The 22,413-nt window shown below is 40.2% G+C and overlaps 1 protein-coding gene across 1 annotated transcript in view; it reads left to right on the forward strand.

Moving 5' to 3' along the window:
* Positions 1 to 22,413, forward strand: part of gli2a (GLI family zinc finger 2a) — an 86,315-nt gene that overhangs the window by 7,943 nt on the left and 55,959 nt on the right. Inside the window, exon 2 of the mRNA XM_019892049.1 lies at positions 12,914 to 13,046. Coding sequence (XP_019747608.1) covers positions 12,938 to 13,046 — 109 coding nt within the window. The 5' untranslated portion in view covers positions 12,914 to 12,937. The remainder of the gene's footprint in view (positions 1 to 12,913; positions 13,047 to 22,413) is intronic.

Below are 22,413 nucleotides of genomic sequence, written 5' to 3' on the forward strand. Positions count from 1 at the left end.
TGCACTATTGCCACATTAGCAATGGTCCTTTTGCATTATTTCGCAACGTTTCGGAACCCTCTAAATAAGCTTTTTCAAAAAGCCAAAGGTTAAATGTTGGCTTGGCCCCAGGCAAGTGTTCCAATTTTACGTGTGGCCCCGTTGCAAAATCAATTACCCATCCATGCTTTAGACTGACACAGGGTTCTCCAAGAATGGTATGCGGCATCCAACGTTTGCTACAGGCCTAATCTGATGGAGTAGAAGAGACTGGGGCCGTTGCATCAGCGGTTGACAACAAACTGCAACCATATGGATGAGTTATGATTTATACTGAGGCCTCTCACTGAAAAAGCCGAAATGCAGCCTTTAGCGCCGGACAGATGTTTTCTCCCCTATGTATCTATATGTTGGGAGAGACTATATTCTAATTTGTACTGATGAAGTGCCAGGCCACAGACGCCTCTTGCGTAGAAGCTTGAGACTAGAGATGAGAGAGCTATAGTTACGCTTGGATATACAGTAGACATGTGGTTGTCTTTAGCAACCAAGTCCTCAGACTTTCGCTTCTACTTTAAAAACATGACCGTTGCTAGAATTACCTCCACGTCTCCCCGCCTTGAGGCAAATGAGATTTGCTCATGTTAGACGAACTTCATGGGGAAAAGTTGGCTGAATGTTACATGGAGAAATGGCTCTGCTGTTTTCACATGCAAGAATGTCAGGCGGAATTCAGAAGTGACAACAGGTGATTTTCAACAACATTACAGGAAAAACATTAACACTTAACATTTGTTTTGACAGTTTTCAAACAGATCTAATAAAAGAAAAAAAAAAAAACAAAGAAAACACAACCAAAAACAAAACTGACTCCTACATGCACGCATAGGCTTTTGTTTTATTTCGGGTTTCAATGATTCAAGGAACTTTATCGTCATACCACTGCACATTTACACATGAGCTGGCACATTATCTGAGGTCCCAGATGTAGCCCAATAAATCTCAAAAAAAGAGTCCCATGTTTAAAATACAATATAATAGGCACATAACAATAATGGCAATATGGTGATATTAGAATTTTAAAATTGGCACGACAAACCTCGTTGCCACAGCACAATATAAAAAGCAGCTCAAAGTGCCAGATTGTTTTCCATTTGATCAGTTCCAGCATCCTCGGGTGATTACTTTTTTAATGCAGCTTAATTTGAATTTGGCATGCTTTGGCCACCTACTTTTAAGACCCACGCTAATCGTCAGATGAAAGGGAACGTAACACTCGTGCGTGCATTAGCAAGGACATCAAGTCAAGTCAAGTACAACTTTATTGTCAAATGTGCTGTATCTGCCTAGAATTTATTTTGTGATTTCCTCGTTTGTGAATACAGTACACAACAAAGGAATAAATAACAAACACTTCTGAGACAGTCCAGTCTCCTACATTTTACTGACATCTGATCGTTCTATTGGGGCTACGCTCAAGGACATGCCAAAATCAATTCTGTAGGGGGCCTACAGAATTTAGTTTGTGATTTCCTCGCTTGATTTTCTGTTTTGATGCATTATTTTCAATTTTCGTAGTTTCATTTAAGGAATCGTTAATTTACGTTCTTCGGAGGCGTCATGAACGCCTCTCGAGTCGAATGGAAGGAGCGTAGCTCCATCTAGTGGCTGCATTGTAGATTGCACCTTATAATCCAGTGCGTCCAATATATGAAAACATTACAAAATAGGCCATTCATTGAAGGTGAGCCTCATAATCCAGTGCTTGTATTTTGTCTTCTAAAGACCTCCCCCGCCTCCTCTCAAAACCTGAACCTTTCATGCCTGCACACGCGGTGAGGCATATGACTGGCTGCCCAGTATGTCAATCAAGTCACAAATTTCACAACAAATGATCGGCAGGAAGTCTACCCTTTTTTTTTTTTTTTTTTTTTTTTTTTTTTAATCCATTCGCTGTTGTTGACAGGCAGCTATATCAACAGCATAAAACTGGGAGGGCTGGCAGTGAATGAGTTAATGCCATGAGAGCTATCGGCACTCCCTTTGCAAGCTACTTGCTCACGATCTACTGAATGGATGCCCCTGGTTTAGAGTGACTCTTTGACTGTGTACCTGTATCCCATACAATGATAATAAAATTAATACATTCTTGTGTGATCCAAATATTTTAAAATTATGTTCTCTTCATTTGTGTTGGGAATTAGGAGTTTGGTGTAACTGAAGCCAGCTCGGCATGATCCTTGTCTAAATGAGTTACAATGACTGCTGTAGATCTCACCTGGTATCCTCACAGTTGTTGTTGTCACAGATGAACACAAATACACTTAAGTACTTGAAGGTGTCTCTGTCAGAAAACGCCTTAGGTCTGACGTGAAGTCGAAACAGCTGTTCCACGCTCTCACAAGAATTCCTAATAGAGTGGTAAATCCACTGCAATAACAAAGGGATGTACAAGAGTGATACATGAGAGAAAAAATCTGGTGTCCTGCAATCTGAAAATGTAGTTTTCTGACATCTGGAAAATATTTGAACACAATGACAATTTTGCATTTGTGTTTAACAGCTGTGAGGGTTCGAGATTGAGTGTGAACAACACATTTGGGTTGAATGACCAGGGCCAAATGTTTCAGCGAGTTGGAGTCAGCAGTGTGCAATGTGGCACCAATGACAGAGGTAACTTTTTACACACACAGTCAATTGGGTTACTTAAGTGTTAAGTCAGCTGTTACATTCTAACACATGTTGACTTTGTTAAACGTGATGGAACTTTGGCAACAAAGTTTATCGTCAAAAACAATGTTTTTCAAAGCCTCAGGCTTGACAATTCAAGTGATTGATGAAAAAAAATTCAATTGCAATGTTGGCTCACTACCAAGATGACAGTGAGTGATTTACATGGCATCTTAAACTTATCATGTTTTATTCACCCAAAGTTGATATAAGTTATAGTCGTTCACCCATCTGGCTTTGTTTTACCAATTCGCCATGGACAATTATCTTTTAAAATTTTTGTGTGCAATTTTGGGAAGGCCATTTTCTGCTCCAGCATGGATGTGGCGCCTCAGTCCTCACAGCACGGCCAATAAATGCATGACTGTAAGAGTTTGCTGATGAAGAACTCTGTTTGCTTTGTTTTAGTCTCCGTTATGCACTTTCTTGGAAATCCTGAGACCCAACGGTTGCTCATAAGTTACTCCCAATTTCAACACAAAATCATCGTCACCAGACTGACATGCTGGTGCTCTTTTCTCAGACATGTTGTGGCTTGAATGTAGCATACACGTGTGTACTTCTCATGCAATACTGTTACTTGACATTAAATGTGCGTAGTATGAAAAAGAAATTGCATTATTATTGTGAGTGATATAATGGCACAGCTTGAGAAATAGTAGGACAAGTTGATATCCCAACTGGAATTCCTTGTATCATGGTTATCAGTATTAGAGTATCAAGATACCGCTAAAAGAAATTAAAAAAGAAAAACTCACACAACAGAAGAATTGAAACAAATAGAGGCTTTCGAATTTATGTTTCAGTGAAATACAAGTGCAATTGTAGTAATAGGATTTGAAGATGCACTTTGTGCTGAGCCAATTTCCCAAGGCTGTAGCTCATAATGTGAGGAGGGCTTTATTCAAGATTGTAAAGGAATTTTGGTCAGTTCAAGCAGTTTATCCCGGTGTTTAGATATTCCCGGTAGAAGCTCCAGGCCGTAAATGAGAATGCAGGGAAGTTCTGTCTGCTTCTTAACAGCGGATGTCCATTTTTTTCTGGTGTTCACAGCCAATTATACTCTTTCACCCTTTCATGCACTCTGTAAGATGATAACATGATAAGCTGACCACTGTAGTAACCGCTGAAAAGGTTAAATAATAGAATCTTGTTAATATCGACTGGTTGATTAGTTTTTTCTAAAGATTTATTGCTAAATCATAAATGGTTTTCATTCTTGAGGACAGCACCATGATGCTTACTGTCGACTGCTGCACTTTGGCACTTTAAAATGATGCTTTTTAGTGCCACCAGCCACAGTTATGAATCAGGGAAATTTATGAACCAATTCAGAATTATTTACTTCTGCATCATTGGGGGTCTCCGGGTTGATGGCAAAATAAAAAAACAACTCAAAAGTGTATCCTTATAGATTCCTTGTGTGGCAGAATAACATTAGCTTCACATGTGTTTTCATTTGGTTCAGGGAGACAAAGAGATCAACCACAGGATATTGCTTCGCGTGAAAAGTTAGACTCATGGGTGGGGGACTTTTTGCTGCTGTATTGGATGATTATATACGCATAAATTTATGCCATAACATTGTATCCTTAAATATATATAGTATGAAATGACATTTCTTGATAAGGTCATTTAATGGATCTGTCATTCAAAACAAAGCAAATCTTTATTTTTGCAAACAAGGCTAATGTGAGCAATGCAAGTTCTGCAAGGATTTGACTTGGATGTCACTACACACAACTTAATGTCACAAACTGTGACATTAAGTTGTGTGAAAAATGTTGCACTAAAAACATAACCGAACATACAGTATATCAAAACTAAACTGGTAAACACAGACACACATGATAAGGATTTATGCTCTTATAACTTCATAAATTTGATGCATTGCTCCACGCAATGCATTCTGGGAATGGAAAGGAAAAGTATCTTTTTTAACCATATATTTACAGTTGATCCCACTGTTTGTGGTGAACTGGGACCAAATCGGCTCACGGATTGTGAAAATCTGCAAGGGATTAGCTTCCAGGACAGTTTTTCATAAAATAAAAGCGATATTTTTGAAACAGTACAATTGTTACTTGTTGGCGTTTCCATTGAAGAGTGTTTGGCTTCCAAAGCGGAAAGTCTTGTAACGTGCCATCTTGCAAGATTTCGTAATTCTCGTAAAATCTCATGAAATGTTCTTGCGAGACTCGTGACAGGGTAGTGAAACCATTTGCGCAGGGTATGTACCTTCTGCGCTGTCTCCATCCCAGGGCACGGCAGCCCCCGGTCGGGTGCATTTCCCCCACACGGTGTGCTGCGACCAGCCCCGGAAATGCTTGGGTCGACGGTGGCGCCGGGAGACCCGGGGGCTTCAATCTGCCGTTCTCCCACGCTCTGCAACTTTCCCTGCCCAGACCTTGCCGCTTCCCCCGGGTCAGCGGGACAGTGCTTGCTGCACCTGTCACTCAGAAGGGGCCCCCCACCCTCGGAGCGGCCTCCCACCAGCATAAACTGCTCTCAAGCCACGGGCGGGGACCAGACCATGAGCGGGCGTCAGGGGTCCGTAGCAATGTCGGTGTTGTTGGATTCACCTTTGTTGAGATGGTCCAATTCGGGCTCGGCGGCATTGCCCAGGACAGCCTCATTTCCTCTATCCCCTGCTGGTCCTCAGTCGAACCAGAGCTCGTCGCTCGGGCTGCTCGACAGCGTGTTGCCGCTGGATGGGCTCGAGTACTGGGTCTCACCTTTTGAACATGGTGGCCAGTGAACAGTGGAAATGCCAAAAATGTGTTTCAATGACACTTTTGTCATATACAATACATCCGACACATCTCAAACACCACCACAAGAGCATAAAAAAGTTTTTGCGATATTTGAGAAGTTTTTCTAAATCTCTGTGTTCCCATTAGCATGTTGTGCATGTTGGGCACTTTGCATTTCCTGCATTGAAAACTCAACCCAATGGCAACACAGCTGATTAATCGGTATTCAGTATTCTTTCTGCCAAAACTTGGCATCAGCATCAGCCTAAAAAAAATCCACAACAGTCACGCCCTACTCCTTTCCTTTCTTGGGGCATTGCAAAGATGAAAAATTCTTGAATACCACAATTTTCAGACCAATACCAGTACAAGTACTGGAATCTTCAGTTGTCACTGATACTGATAACAAGTAGTGATACCATTAGTACTTTTGATACATCAAACTTCCCCAAAAACAATGACAGATAATGTTCAAGAAATACTTATATAACCCGATATAGTATTTTTCTGTAAAATTTCAAGAAATTCATGGCAATTTTCTATTGTGTTTTTCTTCTCCATTTTTAAAAAATAAAATATTTTGTCTAGAATACACAATCAAATTCATTTAAATAAATAAAAATAAAATAGTTAACCAATAACTAAAATAAAAGGAAAGAAATAATCCAGTGGCCAGAAAAATTCCCAATCAAAAAATACTGTTATCAGTGACTGTCACGAATATCCTAAAATAAGGCCATGCATCGACCTGATACGCTACCTAGTATAGGTACTCACCCATTACCGGCAAAAAATGGTTGAGGATACTTTCGTTGATGCTCAAGAGACTGTCCACAAATGTATAAAGTAAATAAACAAGTTATTAGGACTCACTAATTAGTGATCGGCTTCAAAAGTCCACCACTGATTGCACTGAATTTGCTATAACTCCCTGCTCAGGACAATAGTCATAATGGAGGGATGGCTGGACAGAGGGACGGACTGAGTGACTGAAATACTAATTCTGGCTCAAAAATATATGCTGTTAAAGTATGTTGGTAGCTGGTAGGAATACAATTTGCAATGTGGTCAACCATACAACAAATTTTTAGACTGTGGTTTTCAAATGAGTTGCCGGCTTGTCACTGCCGCGGCAGGGAAACTCTAAACATGAACGAAAGATGGAACTATTTGGTTAGCAAGGAACGCTCACATTGAGAGAACAAATGATAGGGTAAATGAAAGGGCTTTGACAAAATTATTGCACAGTTTTAGGCAAGGCATCCATGCTGGTCAGAGTTGCCCATTTGAGGGTACAGTATATACATAAACAGCTGTAATTTGTTTGAAATATGCAGGGAACACCGTGAGTTCGGATATAAAAGGGCTCCACCTATTTCAGGTTGGATCACAATTAATATAAACTAAAATAAGATCTAGAGCAGGGGTGTCAAACTCATTTCACATGGTGGGCCACATACGGCCTCGGTAGATGTCAAGTGGGCCGGACCATTAAAATGATACAATGCTTTGCTATAAATAACCAAAACAATATGTCTTTCCTTTGTTTTGGTATAAAGAAGCACAAGAACATTAGGAAAATGTTGAAATTTAATGAACATATCTTTTACAAAACATTTCATGAAGCACCTTACATTTCCTTCGACAAATGTGCAATTTACTTTTATCATTCACATATATGCATTGCAACTGATCCCACTGATTGGACAAACTTTAACAAGTAATTGGTATTGAAAAATATAGTAATGCACTTTAAGATTAAACAAGATTCATAAAGAAAGCAAGTTTTAAAGCATTTACACGTGCATATAAAATCTAAATGTAATCCCTGCCTACGCCTTACAAACTAAGGAGAGTGCTATTAAATGTGTAAATGTGAGAGTGCTATTGATAGCGTCTGCTGTCATGGGTCTGTCTCAGTGACAGACTGAGGCTGCTGTTGTCTTCTTCTCTGATCAAAACAGTGTCCCCTTGCGGATACTCAATGAATTGCACCTGATTAAAAATATTAATTCTGTGTCTTTAATGCATTTTTTTCACTTTTACATTATCCTGCGGGCCTGATTGAACCTACTTGCGGGCCGGTTCCGGCCCGCGGGCCGTATGTTTGACACCACTGCTTTACATAATCATCTCGCGGGCCGGATTAAACTCCTTTGCGGGCCGGATCCGGCCCGCGGGCTGTATGTTTGACACCCCTGATCTAGAGTAACCAACAATGTTGCAACATACACGGTGGACGATGAGCAACAAATGTTGAGGTTTGTTGAATGACTACATCTTAATTTCCATTTTTAATTTGTTCCTTTCATTTCTTGATTGAATTTTAGATTGTTTCAATTCCTTGTCAAGGTAGAGGGACACGAGCGTAGAATTTCATTGCTCATTACTGTCGCTGTGTTTTTTACGATGGATACGACATCTTGAATCATCGACATCATCTTGAATTTGGCTGCCGATTGCCAAGAACCAGGAAACAATGAGTCTGTGTTGTAGATGAATGAGGCCTCATGCGGACAAGACTAGTTTGGGACAAAAACAAAGAGAACTTGTTTTTGTTGTTGGGGATGGATATGGCCAGTAATGTGCTTGTTTTTTGGTTTTTTTTGTTTTTTTCCAAATAAACATTCTTGAAAGAAGCAGCATCTCTGTGCTGCTGTCGGGATGCAACAATTTTCCGATTTTAATCCCGCGACTGCAGCATTCGATCGTCATCCACACAACAGTTTTAGAATATTATGGTAAAAAACATACATGGATTGCATAACTGCCTATGTTAGCGATTTTGACTCTAAATATACCAAATTTAAGGCAACTGCTCACATTTTGCTTTAAATGTCATGCAATTATTTGCAGTTTTGGGGTTAGATAGGGGATCTTATTTGAGCGGGTCTGGTCAGGTTTCCTGGCGTACAAAGTATTGAATATCGCTGGCTCGGGCCGGAACGGATCTTAAAAAATACACTTGTTTGGGCCTAGCTGTAGAGCCTCGACACCTGTCCGCCCGTAAATTAAACGTGTTGGTCGAAGGAGTCCTTTTTATTTTGCGCATTTAAGCATAGCCCGGAAAACTGTTCAAGAATGTTAGTTAATAGGCTGTAAAGTTTCATGTGTGTACCACAACTGAAAGGACTATTTCAAAGCTGTCTAAAGCTATTATTCGGTATCAGCAACCCTCCTGTGAGCAGCTTGGCCGGCAAAAGGACGCGTCTGTCGTCCATTTCGTGGGTTGTCACATACCAACAGTTGACACTGGGTTCTTTCAGCCATGACCAAATCTTTCCTTAACCAAGAAGAAGGTTAATCAAACTTTAACCATGGATGCGGTGAATCTCATTCAAAAGTAAATTATAATGGCTGTCATGACTAATCCATTCCAAAAGGGTACCAGGCAGTTTGGAATGTTTGGCGCATCTGAAAAGGTTTGGATATGCACAGGGCTACATGACCAAGTGCAGTCAATTCTTTTCGCTATCATTAAATGCTAACTATTTGCTTGTAAAAACTCAGTTAATTCCCTAAAATAAAATTTAAAAAAATTAAAAAATGATGTCTGTTTTGCAAGAGAGCACATAATCGCTCCTCATCCATCAGCTTGAGAAGAAGCCAATATGATAAAGACAGCAAAGTATGGAAAACAAAGCCATGTTTTGGCGTTTGGATATTGTTTTGATAACCTGCATACTTGTCACCTTCAGAAATTTGAGTGGAGAGGTCTGCAGGTGGCAGACCCTTGCTATCCATCTCCTGTGTTTGCCAAATGAGCAGAGCGTGTAGCAAGTTAGGGAGTGTGTGCGGATGCAACGTGTATGCGTGCGCCGTCAGGAAAGAGAATCTACCAGCATGTGGATCACACTGACTGAAAGATAGGCAGGAAGAAAGTAAGAAGCCTGGCTATCTTCAAAACGAGAGGGCCTCTTTTGATCTGTGTTTTCATTCCTTTCAGTGTTGGTGAAAGGGGAGCTGTTGAACGGTAGTAGAGGAGCGGAACACTTGAAACTTGAACGAGGCTCGAAGAAAAACACGCGGCGTGTTTGAACACAAGTCTCAAGCAAAGGTGGCAGGAGGGGAAGAGAAGACAAAGAGTGGGGAGGGAAAAATGGAGGGTGCAATCATGTTAGAAAGGCTTCATAAAGTGTCATTTACTTAACGGCGAGTCTGGCTTCCTTGTATCCACACCAGTGATGGATTGATTGATTGGAAACTTGACAGTGTACCTACCACTCAGGGAGGTGACATACTAAGACCACTACCGCTCTTGTCGTGTTTACCTAGAAATAGTTATGAATTGCGCAGATAACTAGATTGATTCACGATTCACTCCAACGTTTTTTGCCCCACGGACCGGTTTAATGTCAGACAATATTTTCAGGGACGGGCCTTTAAGGCCGGATAAATACAACAAAATAATATCATATGACCTGCATGAAAACTGTGGTCTTTTCTAAACATAACAATAAACACGAATCATGACTTGAGGAACGTCTTATCTGGTCGCTATGGTAATGTTGAAATGTGCCTTCAAAATAAGATACACCGCAAATACAAAGTGCATGAAAAATACGACTCACCATCGCCACATGTTATGCAGAGTGGGCTTGGTGCGTCGGAATCTCCCGTTTAGATAAATCCGTATTTTAAGTAGGACTCCGAAACTGTCTATTAAATGTAGGCTTCTTTTTCTTGAAAGTCGTAGGCCCCTTTTCTGTCTCCTGGCTGGGCCTTTTCCCCTTCCCAAAGATGTTTGTTTTTTACTCATTTTGCAAGCTCCTGGGTTTCATTTTAGCGCTAACCTATCACGTGACCAAGAAGCGCGCCTTGACCTGCGTCGCGTGACATACTGTAGACTGATGTAACAGAGAATCCAGTAATTTTTCAAAATAAAACATCTTTCAGATTCGGAAATGAATGAAACGGAAGTAATGTAAGTTATTTAATCTTTCTGTGCGGCCCAAGGACCGGTACCGATCCACGACCCGGAGGTTGGGGACCATTGTTCTAAAACATCCCATCTGAAACATAAAAGGCAAAAGCATTCCGAGGGATGGTCATAATTGATTCATTGTTATTTTTTTTTCACCAGTACGCTTTCATTTTCAAAAATGTTTGTTTCTCAAGGTTGTGGTTGTAGCACAGGAAGCCACAAGAAAAAAAAATCAATTTGGTCAATTTCATCTTACACCAAACAGCATGCTACAAAATAACAAAATATTGTGGCACAACTGTTTTCATATTGACATGCTGTTTCCTCCCAGGTTTTTATTGCTAGAACTCTGGGATCACAATTTCATGTGTAATATTCATACATGCAGAAGAGGTTGGAGGAAAGAGGAGGGTGGGGAGTGGTAAGAAACAGTTTGTCGCCTTGGGCTCGCTAGCCAAACAGAAGAGGTGTCCGCTTGTTTTTTTTTTGTTCTCTTTTGACCCCTGCCATCTGTCCAGTTAGTTTCTGACACCTGTACCAGGCCGTCAGAGCTGAGCTAAATCCCTGTCATTGCTGGTTTCCTGGCACTAGCCTGTGGAGAGACACAGGAAATATGGGGACTAACCATAATGAATCGAGAGAACCAGTTATACGAATTGCCTCGCACTGCTTCAACAAATCAGAAAGAGGCTCTCCTTCCCAAATCAAACCATAAAAGTGTAAAAAAACAAACAAACAAAAAAGTGATGTGAGAGGGGCTGGATTGCTTGAGTTGAGACAAAATACCTCTCTGGCAAGTTCCAGTGGTTTTTGGCAACAGGAAAAAAAAAAAACAGCTGCAGCATAAATCAGTTAGTTGCTCACCTCTTATCGGCTACATTGGCTTTGTGATAGGTGACTAGCACCTCTGCTGAAGTGTCACAGACATGATTGCTGATCCAAATGAACGGCAAAATCAAAGATGAACATGTTGGCTAGTCACATAAAATCACAATAACTGAAAAAAAACGGAAACTGAAACTTCCCCCTTCCATTATTAAAATATAATTGTGAAAATGTACTTCATTTTCATTTTTGTCATTTACATCAGACATGAACTTTGGGGTTCATTCTGCGTCAGGTCATATATAATCATTTGAGAATCATCTTAGTGACGTTTTTTTTTCTTACACTTGACAAATAATCGATATATTAAAAACAACTAACTCAAAAACAAATACAAACTCAACCAAAATTACACATTTTGAAAAAATAAAACTAATAAAAACTAGCAGACTACTCTAAAATAAATTTAAATTAACTGAATATAAACAAAAGTCAAAATGAAATAAAAACTATGAAGAAAAAAATTCTAAATCTTATCACCTGACAGTGACGCATCTTAGAATGCTTGAACATTTATCATCAGCACAAACCAAACAAAACAAAACAGATTTGAGCCAGTGAAAAGGAACTACTGGTGAGAAAGCAACTACACTTCAGGTGATCTGACATGCATTAAAATTTAGTTTGTTTTCTGCTCATGTTGCTCATATACAAAAGCACTAAGCAATAGTGTGATAATACAGTTGTGATTATTGGGCTCACTGTAGTTATGATCTGAACCTTTAATTCTTGACCTGCAAAAAAAAAAATCTCCTTTCCACAGCAGGACCAGTCAGTCTCATTGAAATGTTCTCTCACTTTACAACAACGTGTCAATGTGTGGAGACATTTTTGCACAAGAGTCTGAAAATCCACCACGTCCGGCAGCTTGCATGACAGTGCGGATTGTTTTTCTGCAACAGGACCGGACCGAGTCATGTTTGTTCTCAGCAGAGAATGAACCTACCAAGTCAAACAAGTGGCACGTTGCCACGTCACCAGTCCATTCACACACACATGAGGAGGTATTGACACAGTGTGCGGCTAAAACCTCAGCACTAAGGACCACTCGCATTTACAATTGGAACAGAGCGAGCACTGTGAACTCATTACATCAAACTGAGAAGCCCATGTGTGTTTAGGGGTTGACCTGACATTATTTACACTGACTGAATAAATATGTCGACAACCATAATGAAATAACCATGTAAACATTGAATTACATCTGCTCTTGCCTTCTCAGTGATGTAAGAAAAACTCCAAACCTTTACCGCATAGGAATTCGGGCAGCTGGAAGAAAAAGACAAATGCATGGGTGTAGACATTTCTTTAGTCCTACAAAGTGAATTTTAAGCAAGATACTTGTTGCATACTCTCCCATGTTCGAATATTACTGTCACATTTATGTTGCGACTTCCGACTTGTCAGATGTTGTCACAGGTAGTTACTCGCACGATTTCTTTGGCACGCTTTTTAAAATCGATGCCCTTCCTGACACAACCTACCCATTTTTTTGTTGTTGTTTGTTTAATCCGGGCATGGGAGTCAACCTGTGCCATCTGCATGAAAGGCAGCAGCATGTACCATGACCAAAATTTACAGCTGTGTGTATTATTCGGTACACATTGAAGACCCAAACAGAATTTTCCTTCCTTCTGTGCAGGTTGTCGGTCATTAAAGGAGCAGCATGGAGACATCAGCTCCAGCTGCCACTGAGAAGAAGGAGTGCAAGGGTCCTGGTTTGGATGGAAGGAGCTTCTCAGAAATCCCAAAGAAGCCATCTCCAACCTCCAGAGGTACAATCGTTTTCCAAAATTCTGTTCTTACTCAACCTTTCGTCTAGAAACGGAGTTTTCTTTTCTCAGAAGAAGAAATATTGAATTGGTGTAAAACCAGACATTTGAACTGATCTCGTTTCTAGTTCCTGTAGGATCATGTTCCACTGTGCAAATGAGCATAATGTAAAACACGATGACTCGCATAAGCAATTGGGTGATACATGAAAAGAGATGGAGGCTGCATCATTTAGAGATGCCAGAGAGGGGATGATGAAAAAATGCTATAATGAGGTCGAAAGACCTTGTTCTCACCTCCCGAGTGTACATTTCATGAATTACTAAAAAAGGCTGGCGTAGCAGTGGACGGCGTGGTGTATCGGCGGCCTCTGATAAAGTCAGAGAACAAGGAAGGGCCTTTGAAATGCAAACAAGATGTCATACGATATTGTGGTATTCGCTTTTTTTTTTTCTTAATGATGATCTTGGTGGCCTGCCACAAGATGAGCCATGAGCATTAATTGTTTAGGGATGCGGGGTTGAAACTAGGACGTATCAGTGCACCCACCCTGGCAGCGCCACAAAGAGTCTTCAAGTGTTTTCAAGTCAGCAAAGAAAATATCTAACTAGCTTGAGATGAATTATTTATAGATATGACCATTGCACGTCGTGTAGCTCGATAGGGCTTGACATTTCATTACCTTGCGCGGATGACAAAAAGTAACGCTCGTTTCTCAATGACTATTTGGGGAAGTGATGTCACATCGAGGGTGCGTGCTAGGTCAAAGGCACAAAATAAACATGATACAAAGAGGAGAGCTCTTATTTTCATTCGCGACTAAATGACGAAAACTGGTCTTAACGAGGTCGCAGGACCTTGTTCATGCCTCTGATGTCCCCGATGTTATAAATTACTAAATGCTGCTGGTGGACCCAAGTTTATAGACTTTGAAACCCCTCAGAGAGACACCATCATCTAAGGGCTATGGCAGGAGCAAATCATTCATACCGTCATAAAACTCACTTAAAGACTCTAGAACGAAAAAGTAGAACATTTGATTGTCCTTCGACATTTGCTCTGCTTTTGTTGTTGCTTAGTTTATTCATGACATGGTCCTGTTTTTAAGTATGCATTTGCAAAGGAAAAATAGAGCAAATGTGGATACATCAAGAAGTCCTTTTAAGATGACAAAGATTCTTCTTAAAGGGCCACTAGTTATTTAGGTTAGTTGTGTTTGGGAAGATCAAATCCAAGCCACATATTCTACATTAAAGTCTACAAAAAACAACAACAACAACAACAATGCAAACATTAAAACCGAATAAACACACTCACATCCTTCTTGTTGTTTTCATTTGCACCCGTGTCGCTTTCGTTCAGGGGTGTCAAACTCATTTTTGCCGCGGGCCACATTGGAGTTACTTCTTCCCTCAGAGGGCCGTTATGACAGTGAAACCAAATTAATCGTGTCATTGTATTATTACTTGTACACCGCAAATAGATAGATTAGGAGTTTTGAAACCAGTCAACCATAATACTGTAGTTTATTCAATTATCGTTCCAGTGATTTACACTCACTTTGAAAAAGAATATTGCACAATCTCAACATTATTTATTATACGTGACATTTTGACATTTCGGTAGAGATTTTAGCAAGGATCATGGAAGTTGACACACGATTCGCGAGCCACATAAAATGATGTGGCGGGCCGATTCTGGCCCCCGGGGCCTTGTGTTTGACACCTGTGCTTTAGTTTTAAGGAGGCATACATTGTTCTCTTTGAAATGTTGTATGCCACAATGCTCCAGCATTAGGACATGTTCTACTCTATGAATATGTGGCTTTGACCAAAGGATGTGCGCCCAAAGAAAGACGTCAAGGAAAGCGAGAGCTTTGCGTTTCAAGTACACAAAGTGCAGGTTACCGACAGTCCATAAGATAAGAATCAAACTGCTTTCTTAAAGCCTCGTTAATGGTTCCAAATGGGCCCCAGCATTTGCTGGGACAGCCTGCATCTTTCTCATAGCTGCAGGGCTTGCTCCCACAAGCTTGTCACTTGCAACCCGACTCCAAAGCCCCGGGATTTACAAGCCTGCATTAACCTGAGCCTTAACTATGTCAGTGTAACATGTGTTGAGATAAGGTGCCTGCTTCCAGGACAGTAAAAGATCAAACCCTTTCCTAAGGGAAAACTGTGAAAAACATGTCCCGACTTCCATACTTAACAACAAAACCTGGGTCGTATGTGCTCATGTGTTTGCTACCTATTAGGTCAGTTTCAATTGCGGCTGCTATGACTTGTTTTACAGCCTTATTATATCCTCAGTCTGTAAAAGGCCACTGGAGCCTACTGACCCTCTGGTTACAAGCCCAGGCAGCGTGTATATATGCTTACATGGTCGAGGGTTGGCCTGTTTATGGATATGGCGTTCATGACAATTCCTAATATAATAGTATCTGTGCCGTTACTCAAAGCAGTTATGGATCTGGGATGGTGTAGCTCATGTACCAGAACACACCATTCAGCATCCCATCTTGCTTTGACTTCAATGACATGAGCGCTGATTGTCTCTGCTGCTCCTTTAAAGTGTGAGGAATAACGCAGTCGGATGAAGAAGAGAAGCCTTTTATAATGACTTCTGCTCAGAGTAGAGTGTGTCTTTGAGATAAAGAGTGGAGCGTTAATCATGGCTATCGTGGCTGCATTTCAGATGCGGCTCAGGCACCTCAACGTGTTTCTGTGGAGGGCGCTCTTGGAACAGGTCACGGCCCCCTTGGCAGAGAAAAATGTCCCAGAGAAAGAAAAAAAACAACAACAAAAAAAACAACGCCTCCTCCCCACTCCTTGCTCTATCCAAAGGCCTACTCCAAAGGGACAGCCACTAATCTTCCTGAGAAAGAGAGTTCTGCCTTTCTTTCTGTGCTCCTAAATGAGGCTCTTATGCTGCTGTGGTTGTGACGGACTGTGTGAGAGGTAGAGGAATGGGGTGAGGGCTCAGAGGTCAGCGTTATGCAGAGATGACCGCATGCTCGCCAGATCCCTTTGCCCTCTTTGGTTTTAACTTCTCGGCCCTCAACCTCAGTTGAAAGAATCGGCAAATTCCTTTTCTGATGCAAGAGCATTCGCTGAAACAAACAAACAAAAAAAAAATGGGGAAGAAAATTGCTCTTTCAAATGCTCAAGTCATAAAGTGCACTAGGGAATTATCTTTTGGGCTAAGGAAAAAGAAAACATTCTTTTTTTTTTAACAAAGGGAACGCTGTTCATTGACAAGGTTTTTGGCCCGTATTTACAATTCTAAATGTCATCTCTAATGAAATAACATATTTTTGTTTGTTTGATAAATAGGGTGATTGAATATGTCAGATATCTTAAAACAAACAAACCTTTGTTCCTGTATTTCCTGTAGGCCATGTACTGTAAGAGCTGGTTCATAGTAATGCTTTGCAACCTACTCTGGGCAATAGTTGCATGTAAATAAAATGTACCAGATGATCATACACACTTTCAGGGGCCTAAAGACAACATGTTACATTCCGTGGCCATTTTACAAGCAGTGGGAGAGAAGACGGAGTGGTACAGCAATATATGGATGCTTGAGGGGATTAACCAACACCCCACCAGGGCAGCTTTTTCCTGCCCAACCCTTGAGTCTCACAATTCTCTTTTGGTGTCTACTTCCCCTTTTTCACGTTCTTTCCCAGTATGTGGAGTATAATCCGTGTCCCCACTTCTAAGACACTTCCTGCCGGTTTTGTTTGCAAAGCTGATTGGAATTAGCGCAATAAGGTGCACGGCTTTTTACCCCTCCTCTGAGGTGTCGCCTCAATCCAACTGTATTTGACGGCAACATGTTGTGAAGGTTACTGCGTATAGATTTGTACGCTATGAGCTTGCTTCTGACCCAACCTAACCTTCAGTCTGGGATAATTTGATTTACTTCCGTAAACCTCACAGTAAAAGAGAGACAAAATAAACATCTGAAGAGTTTAGACATGGTGAAACAAAAATGTGAACTAACTGTAAACACGGGCGGGAGGCGCTTGTGTAAACGCACCCGATTCTGCAGTGGTGAGCTGATCTACAGACGGACAGTATGTGGTCGGCCTCGTCACCCCCACCACCCGCGATTCTCTACCCTCGCCTGGAGACACAGCTGTGGTCCACCCTTGTAGAAACATTGCTGGGGAAAAGAATTACGGTCACCACAGTGCTGCACTCTGCCAGGGAGCTCACTCATCCGTGATGATCACCGCATGTCTGATGTTACTTAGGAGCAAACAAAACAAAAATACGCACCTTAATGAATATGCATGGTCATAAATCGTATTCTGTTATTCTCAGGAGGATGTTAGTGTAAATAGTATGACATAATTAAGACAACAACATTCACGTTTTGGGAAGCTTGACGTAGCATACAGTGTACACAATTACGCCTAAATTACACAGGATGATAATTATCCGACAAATGAGTTGAGGTCAGTGTCGAAATTGAAATTAATTATCTGGTTCTTAAAAAAAAAAAAAAAGAGGCCTGGTGACTTTTGAGTGTTGCCGTGTCGATTTCCGTAGCTCTGTGGCAATACAGTATATTGGCTAGGTTTTCGGCAGTGGTGCTTGTTGGGATGAAAACATATATGAGATTTTGTGGTGCCCACATTCAAGGCTCAACTGATTAATCAGCCAGCAGATTAAAATAATCGGCCAAATGGACAATGTTTGTTTTTACCTTTGTGTACTGTAACCATTTTCAGCAGTTGTACACAAGTAACACTGGTCTCATTATTTATTACACACCATAACATTGTATCCTCAAATACATATGATGAGATGTGTTGTCATTCAAAACAAAGCAAATCCTATTTATTTATTCATTCATGTATTTATTTTTATTTCTTTTTACAAGCAATGCTTAGGTGAGCAATACAAGAAATTGATGATACATAGAACATCAAGTCACAGTTTGTTTCTAAAAGAAAAAAAAAACTATAACTATCAAATAAAACAAACCTAAATGTATTAACACACATTCAACGACTGGCTACACAAACACACCTATGACAAAGATTAATGTGTTTATAACTTCATCAATTAAATTCTGGGACCCGGGAAAGAGATTTCTTTGAACAATATATTTACATTTGACCCCTGCTATTCGCAGGGAAGACGGACCAGGCCTGGGAATAGTGAAAATCCGCATATAATTGATGGCCATTGCAAAGCATTGGGAAAAAAAACGTTACTTTATTGACAGAGCCTGAACTTCTGTTGCCAGCTGTGTTCACTGATTTAATCAAACCGCCGAATTTGCCGAAATTATGATAGTGATCAATATGTTGTCAATGCCATATCTCCTTACGCTGAAGCTGATTTAAACACTAAAAAGTATGGATGCATCCGATTTTTTTGTCATGGGATGAGATGCTATGCTCAAAATGGCGAAGATAAAACTTACTTGTCATGCAAGCTGACATATTTTTTCTTTTACTTTTACACACAACATTCGCATACCTAGATTCCATTCACAGGTTCTCCTAGTCAATCAGCTAATAAATGCGATAATCATTAGTCATATTATAAATATGACTACTGACTAAAACTGGGGTGGAGGGACAGCTACAAAAGGCTACTCCAAAAATCATAATCGCAGGTTACTTATGTTAAAGTGTAAAAAAAATATATATATTTCAATAAGCAATCAGGGATTAAAATGCAACTTGGTTATACAGGTGAAAATAACATTGTCTGCGTTGCATGTGCTTTGGTAAAGCATTTTTTTAATTACAATATTGTTAAATTTGTCTGTGAAAGCAAGCACCTTTTGAGATCATTTCCCATGAAAAAAGTGAGAGGGTGACAAAGAGGGAGAACTTTACAAAAAAAGGGGCTATTGTTTACATCTAAAGAAATTTCCACTAAATCCTGTCGGCAAAGCAGTCATTTGCAATGTAAAGTTTGACTAGTTAATGTCTCTATTGTCCAGGGGATAACCACTAATTAGCTGAGGATGTTGCCTTAAGCCCCAAGAGGAAAAGGATTCACACGGAACCTCATTACAACTTAGACCTCATCACTCTTTTCCACTTCTCTTGAGCTGAGCCTCATTCTTCTTAATGGGCACATTTGGCTGTCCGTTGCCACTTATTGGGTGTTTGCCAAGTAACACCCTTATCCTGGCAATATTTCCTTCACAATACCAGACAAGCTGAATTGATTGAAGACTTTTTGGCATCTGAATTGACTGCTGATGGCCAATGCATGACAATGCACCCTTTGCCGATCAATCAGTCAATAAATAATTCATCCAAAGGCTTCTTGAAACCATCAAACCTTGATAAGCAAATACTTATCCAAGTTAAAAAAAAAACAAAAAACGTTCTGATGGGTAAAATCACATTGTTGACTGCAAAAAGAGAAACTTCTCCACAAAATTTCATGGACATCTATACTTTGAGCTGAATCTTTATTGTTCACGCTTTCCCATTTTGAGGAGATAATTCATCTGACTATTTATTAATGAATAGTCAGTTACAGGAAATAAGTCTGATCAGCGCTTCATATTTCACATTTTCCAGCTGTTCCGAATGTACCAACCACCAAAAAAGGACTTTTCCAAGAAAGCTGTCATGTTACTGAAATCAATCCATTCAGAATATGGCCCCATGTGGAAATGCCCTCTTTTGCTTGACAAAAAGCTGAGGAAAAGCTTCACTGGGTTTCACCCTTTACAACTCTATCTTACAAAATATCTTGTGGTATGTCTTGTATAGAAAGAAACTCAAGGAAACCCCAAACTACGCCACAACTGTACTGTTTTTGCAGACACAGCCCATTTGTGAATGGGTCTGTGTTTGTTTTGGAGACTAAAATAAGTTTATACAGTCACTCGTGTGTGTGTGTGTGTGTGTGTGTGTGTGTGTGTGTGTGTGTGTGTGTGTGTGTGTGTGTGTGTGCGCACTCGCGCGGGGTGCCACATTGACCACATGCTCCGAATTCAAAACAAGTGGATTAGTTTGACGATTATTTGAAGTTGGAAGGTGAACTTCTTTGTTGAAATATTTTTGCACATATGCACAATTCTTGATCACAGATTCATGACACATTCATCAGTCACTCTACCTCCGATGAGTACAGTACTGTGACGCTGTCATGATGGCGACAAACCATGATGGCAACAGCGGAATCAGCGTCGAGTGGAATCTTCCTGCCTCCAAAATTATCACTTTTTAAGAGACCCAAAAAACAAGTTTGTTCAACCCTTAACATCGCATCGTCAAAGACAATGATTTGGGAAAATAATCCTATCGAAATCCTCTATCCCACTCTCAATTGCAATTAAGATTTAATTTGTGATTATATTTTCAAGCTCCTTTTTTAATGTACTTTTCAACAAGCGAGCCATTGATCTGTATTACAACAAACAATACCAGATCAATTGTACATTACAGGATACATCAGAAACGCCAGAACCTCTATTTATGAACTTAATTTATTCGGGAGCCCGTTCGTAACTTGAAACATCTATAAATCAAAGATATATTTTCCAATGGCATGAATGGAAATGCAATTACCGTATTTTTCGGATTATACGTCGCTCCCGATTATAAGTTGCACCAGCCAAAAAATGCATAATTAAGAAGGAGAAAACATATATAAGTCGCATTTTTGGGGGAAATTTATTTGATAAAATCTAACACCAAAAACATACATGTCATCTTGTAAGGCAATTTAAAATAAAAATAAAATAGAGAACAACAGGCTGAATAAGTGCATAAAGAACATGCTAACAAGTTTACCAAACTATCAGTTTCACTCCAAATCAATAAATCCAATGAAATCTTCATCCTCTGTGTCACTTTTAAACAACTCGGGAGGTAGACGATGCACCGCTTTCTCTTCTACGTCGCTTACGTCAGACTCATCGTCGATTTATCAACACAGGCCGAGAGCGCCCTCTTGTGGTTTAATGTGAAAATAACATGTGAAATGACATAATCATGTGTTAATAATTTCACACAAGTCGCTCCAGAGTATAAATCGCACCCCTGGCCAAACTATGAAAAAAAACTGCCACTTATAGTCCGGAAAATACGGTAATCTGTTCCAGCCCCAAAATTAAGTAGTTTTCTACATGGCAAGTGAAAACACTATTATAAAGCGGTAAAACACTAAAACAGGATAACTATACATCCATCCATTTTCTGATCCACTTTTCCTCACAAGGGTCGCGGGGCGTGCTGGAGCCTATCCCAGCTGTCTACTGGCCCGACGCTCGTGTCGAGACCAAGTTTGTGGGGTCTCCTTTTGGACACATCAGCAAAACACTAAAACACAGTAGGAGCAGCATGGCTCCGTTGGTAGAGTGGCTGTCTCCTAACCTGAAGTTTATGAGTTCGGTCTTAACCCTTAAGCGACTTTTGAAAATAAACTAATACTACGCAAGTAAAATTTACTCAAAACCTTTCCTTGTAAAATTTACTTCCTAATTTCTTAGTGAAAAAAAACACTTTTTTTTTCAAGTAAATATCACTCCACATTGTTTTGGATTTGTAAATGACACAAAAGATATGAGTATGTACCGTAAATCAGCAGACAACTATGTTGTTTTTATTTGCATCACACATTACATCATGATTTTCATCCAATTGGGTTGTTTTGTTACTGACCGAGTTTTGGTCTGATTTTTAAACATGCTAGTGTGTAAACACAGGAAACCAGAACCAAATGCATGATGTAAAATATACCCTGAATCATTATCAAGGCAAAGCACAGCCTTAGGCATTCTAAGATGGCATCTCCAATTGTTTGCTGCCTGAACTGTTACATTACACTAATTAATATATATTTTTTAAAGCCAACAAATTGATTTCCTGATTGTCTTTCATCTATGTTGTTTTGAAAAACCCCCTTTCCCCAAAACCACATCGTGCCGTGCTCCCCCACGTGGTGTTGCTGGAGAGCCCTTCATGTGGTACATTTAGAGAGCATGAGGACTACTTCAGTGGTAGCATGTGGCACTTTGTCCCTGCAGAGCCTACGAGGGTTAGGAAATGAATTATCATGATCAAAACCCAGGCAGGAATTCTTAAAACTTCAATGGGACCTTAGATTAGAGCTTTGATTGGGAATGGAGGATAGTGGGGGTGGGATCAGTGGGGGGTGCTTTCTTGCCAAGGCACTGGAATAACATATGCCGCAATGCCCAACTCTTGAACGCCGTCTCTGATGCAAGAAGCCAGATGTTTTTGTTCATTTGTCGCTGTTGAAATATATATTTAAAAAACACATATAACTTTTTAGAGGTACCGAACCAAACCAGTTAATATGCACTTTCACCGAACCCTTCATGAGTGAAAAATAAATAAACATATATATATATGTATAT

This window comes from Hippocampus comes, unplaced genomic scaffold (assembly GCF_001891065.2).
Source record: "Hippocampus comes isolate QL1 unplaced genomic scaffold, H_comes_QL1_v1.1 scaffold310, whole genome shotgun sequence".
NCBI lineage: Eukaryota > Metazoa > Chordata > Actinopteri > Syngnathiformes > Syngnathidae > Hippocampus > Hippocampus comes.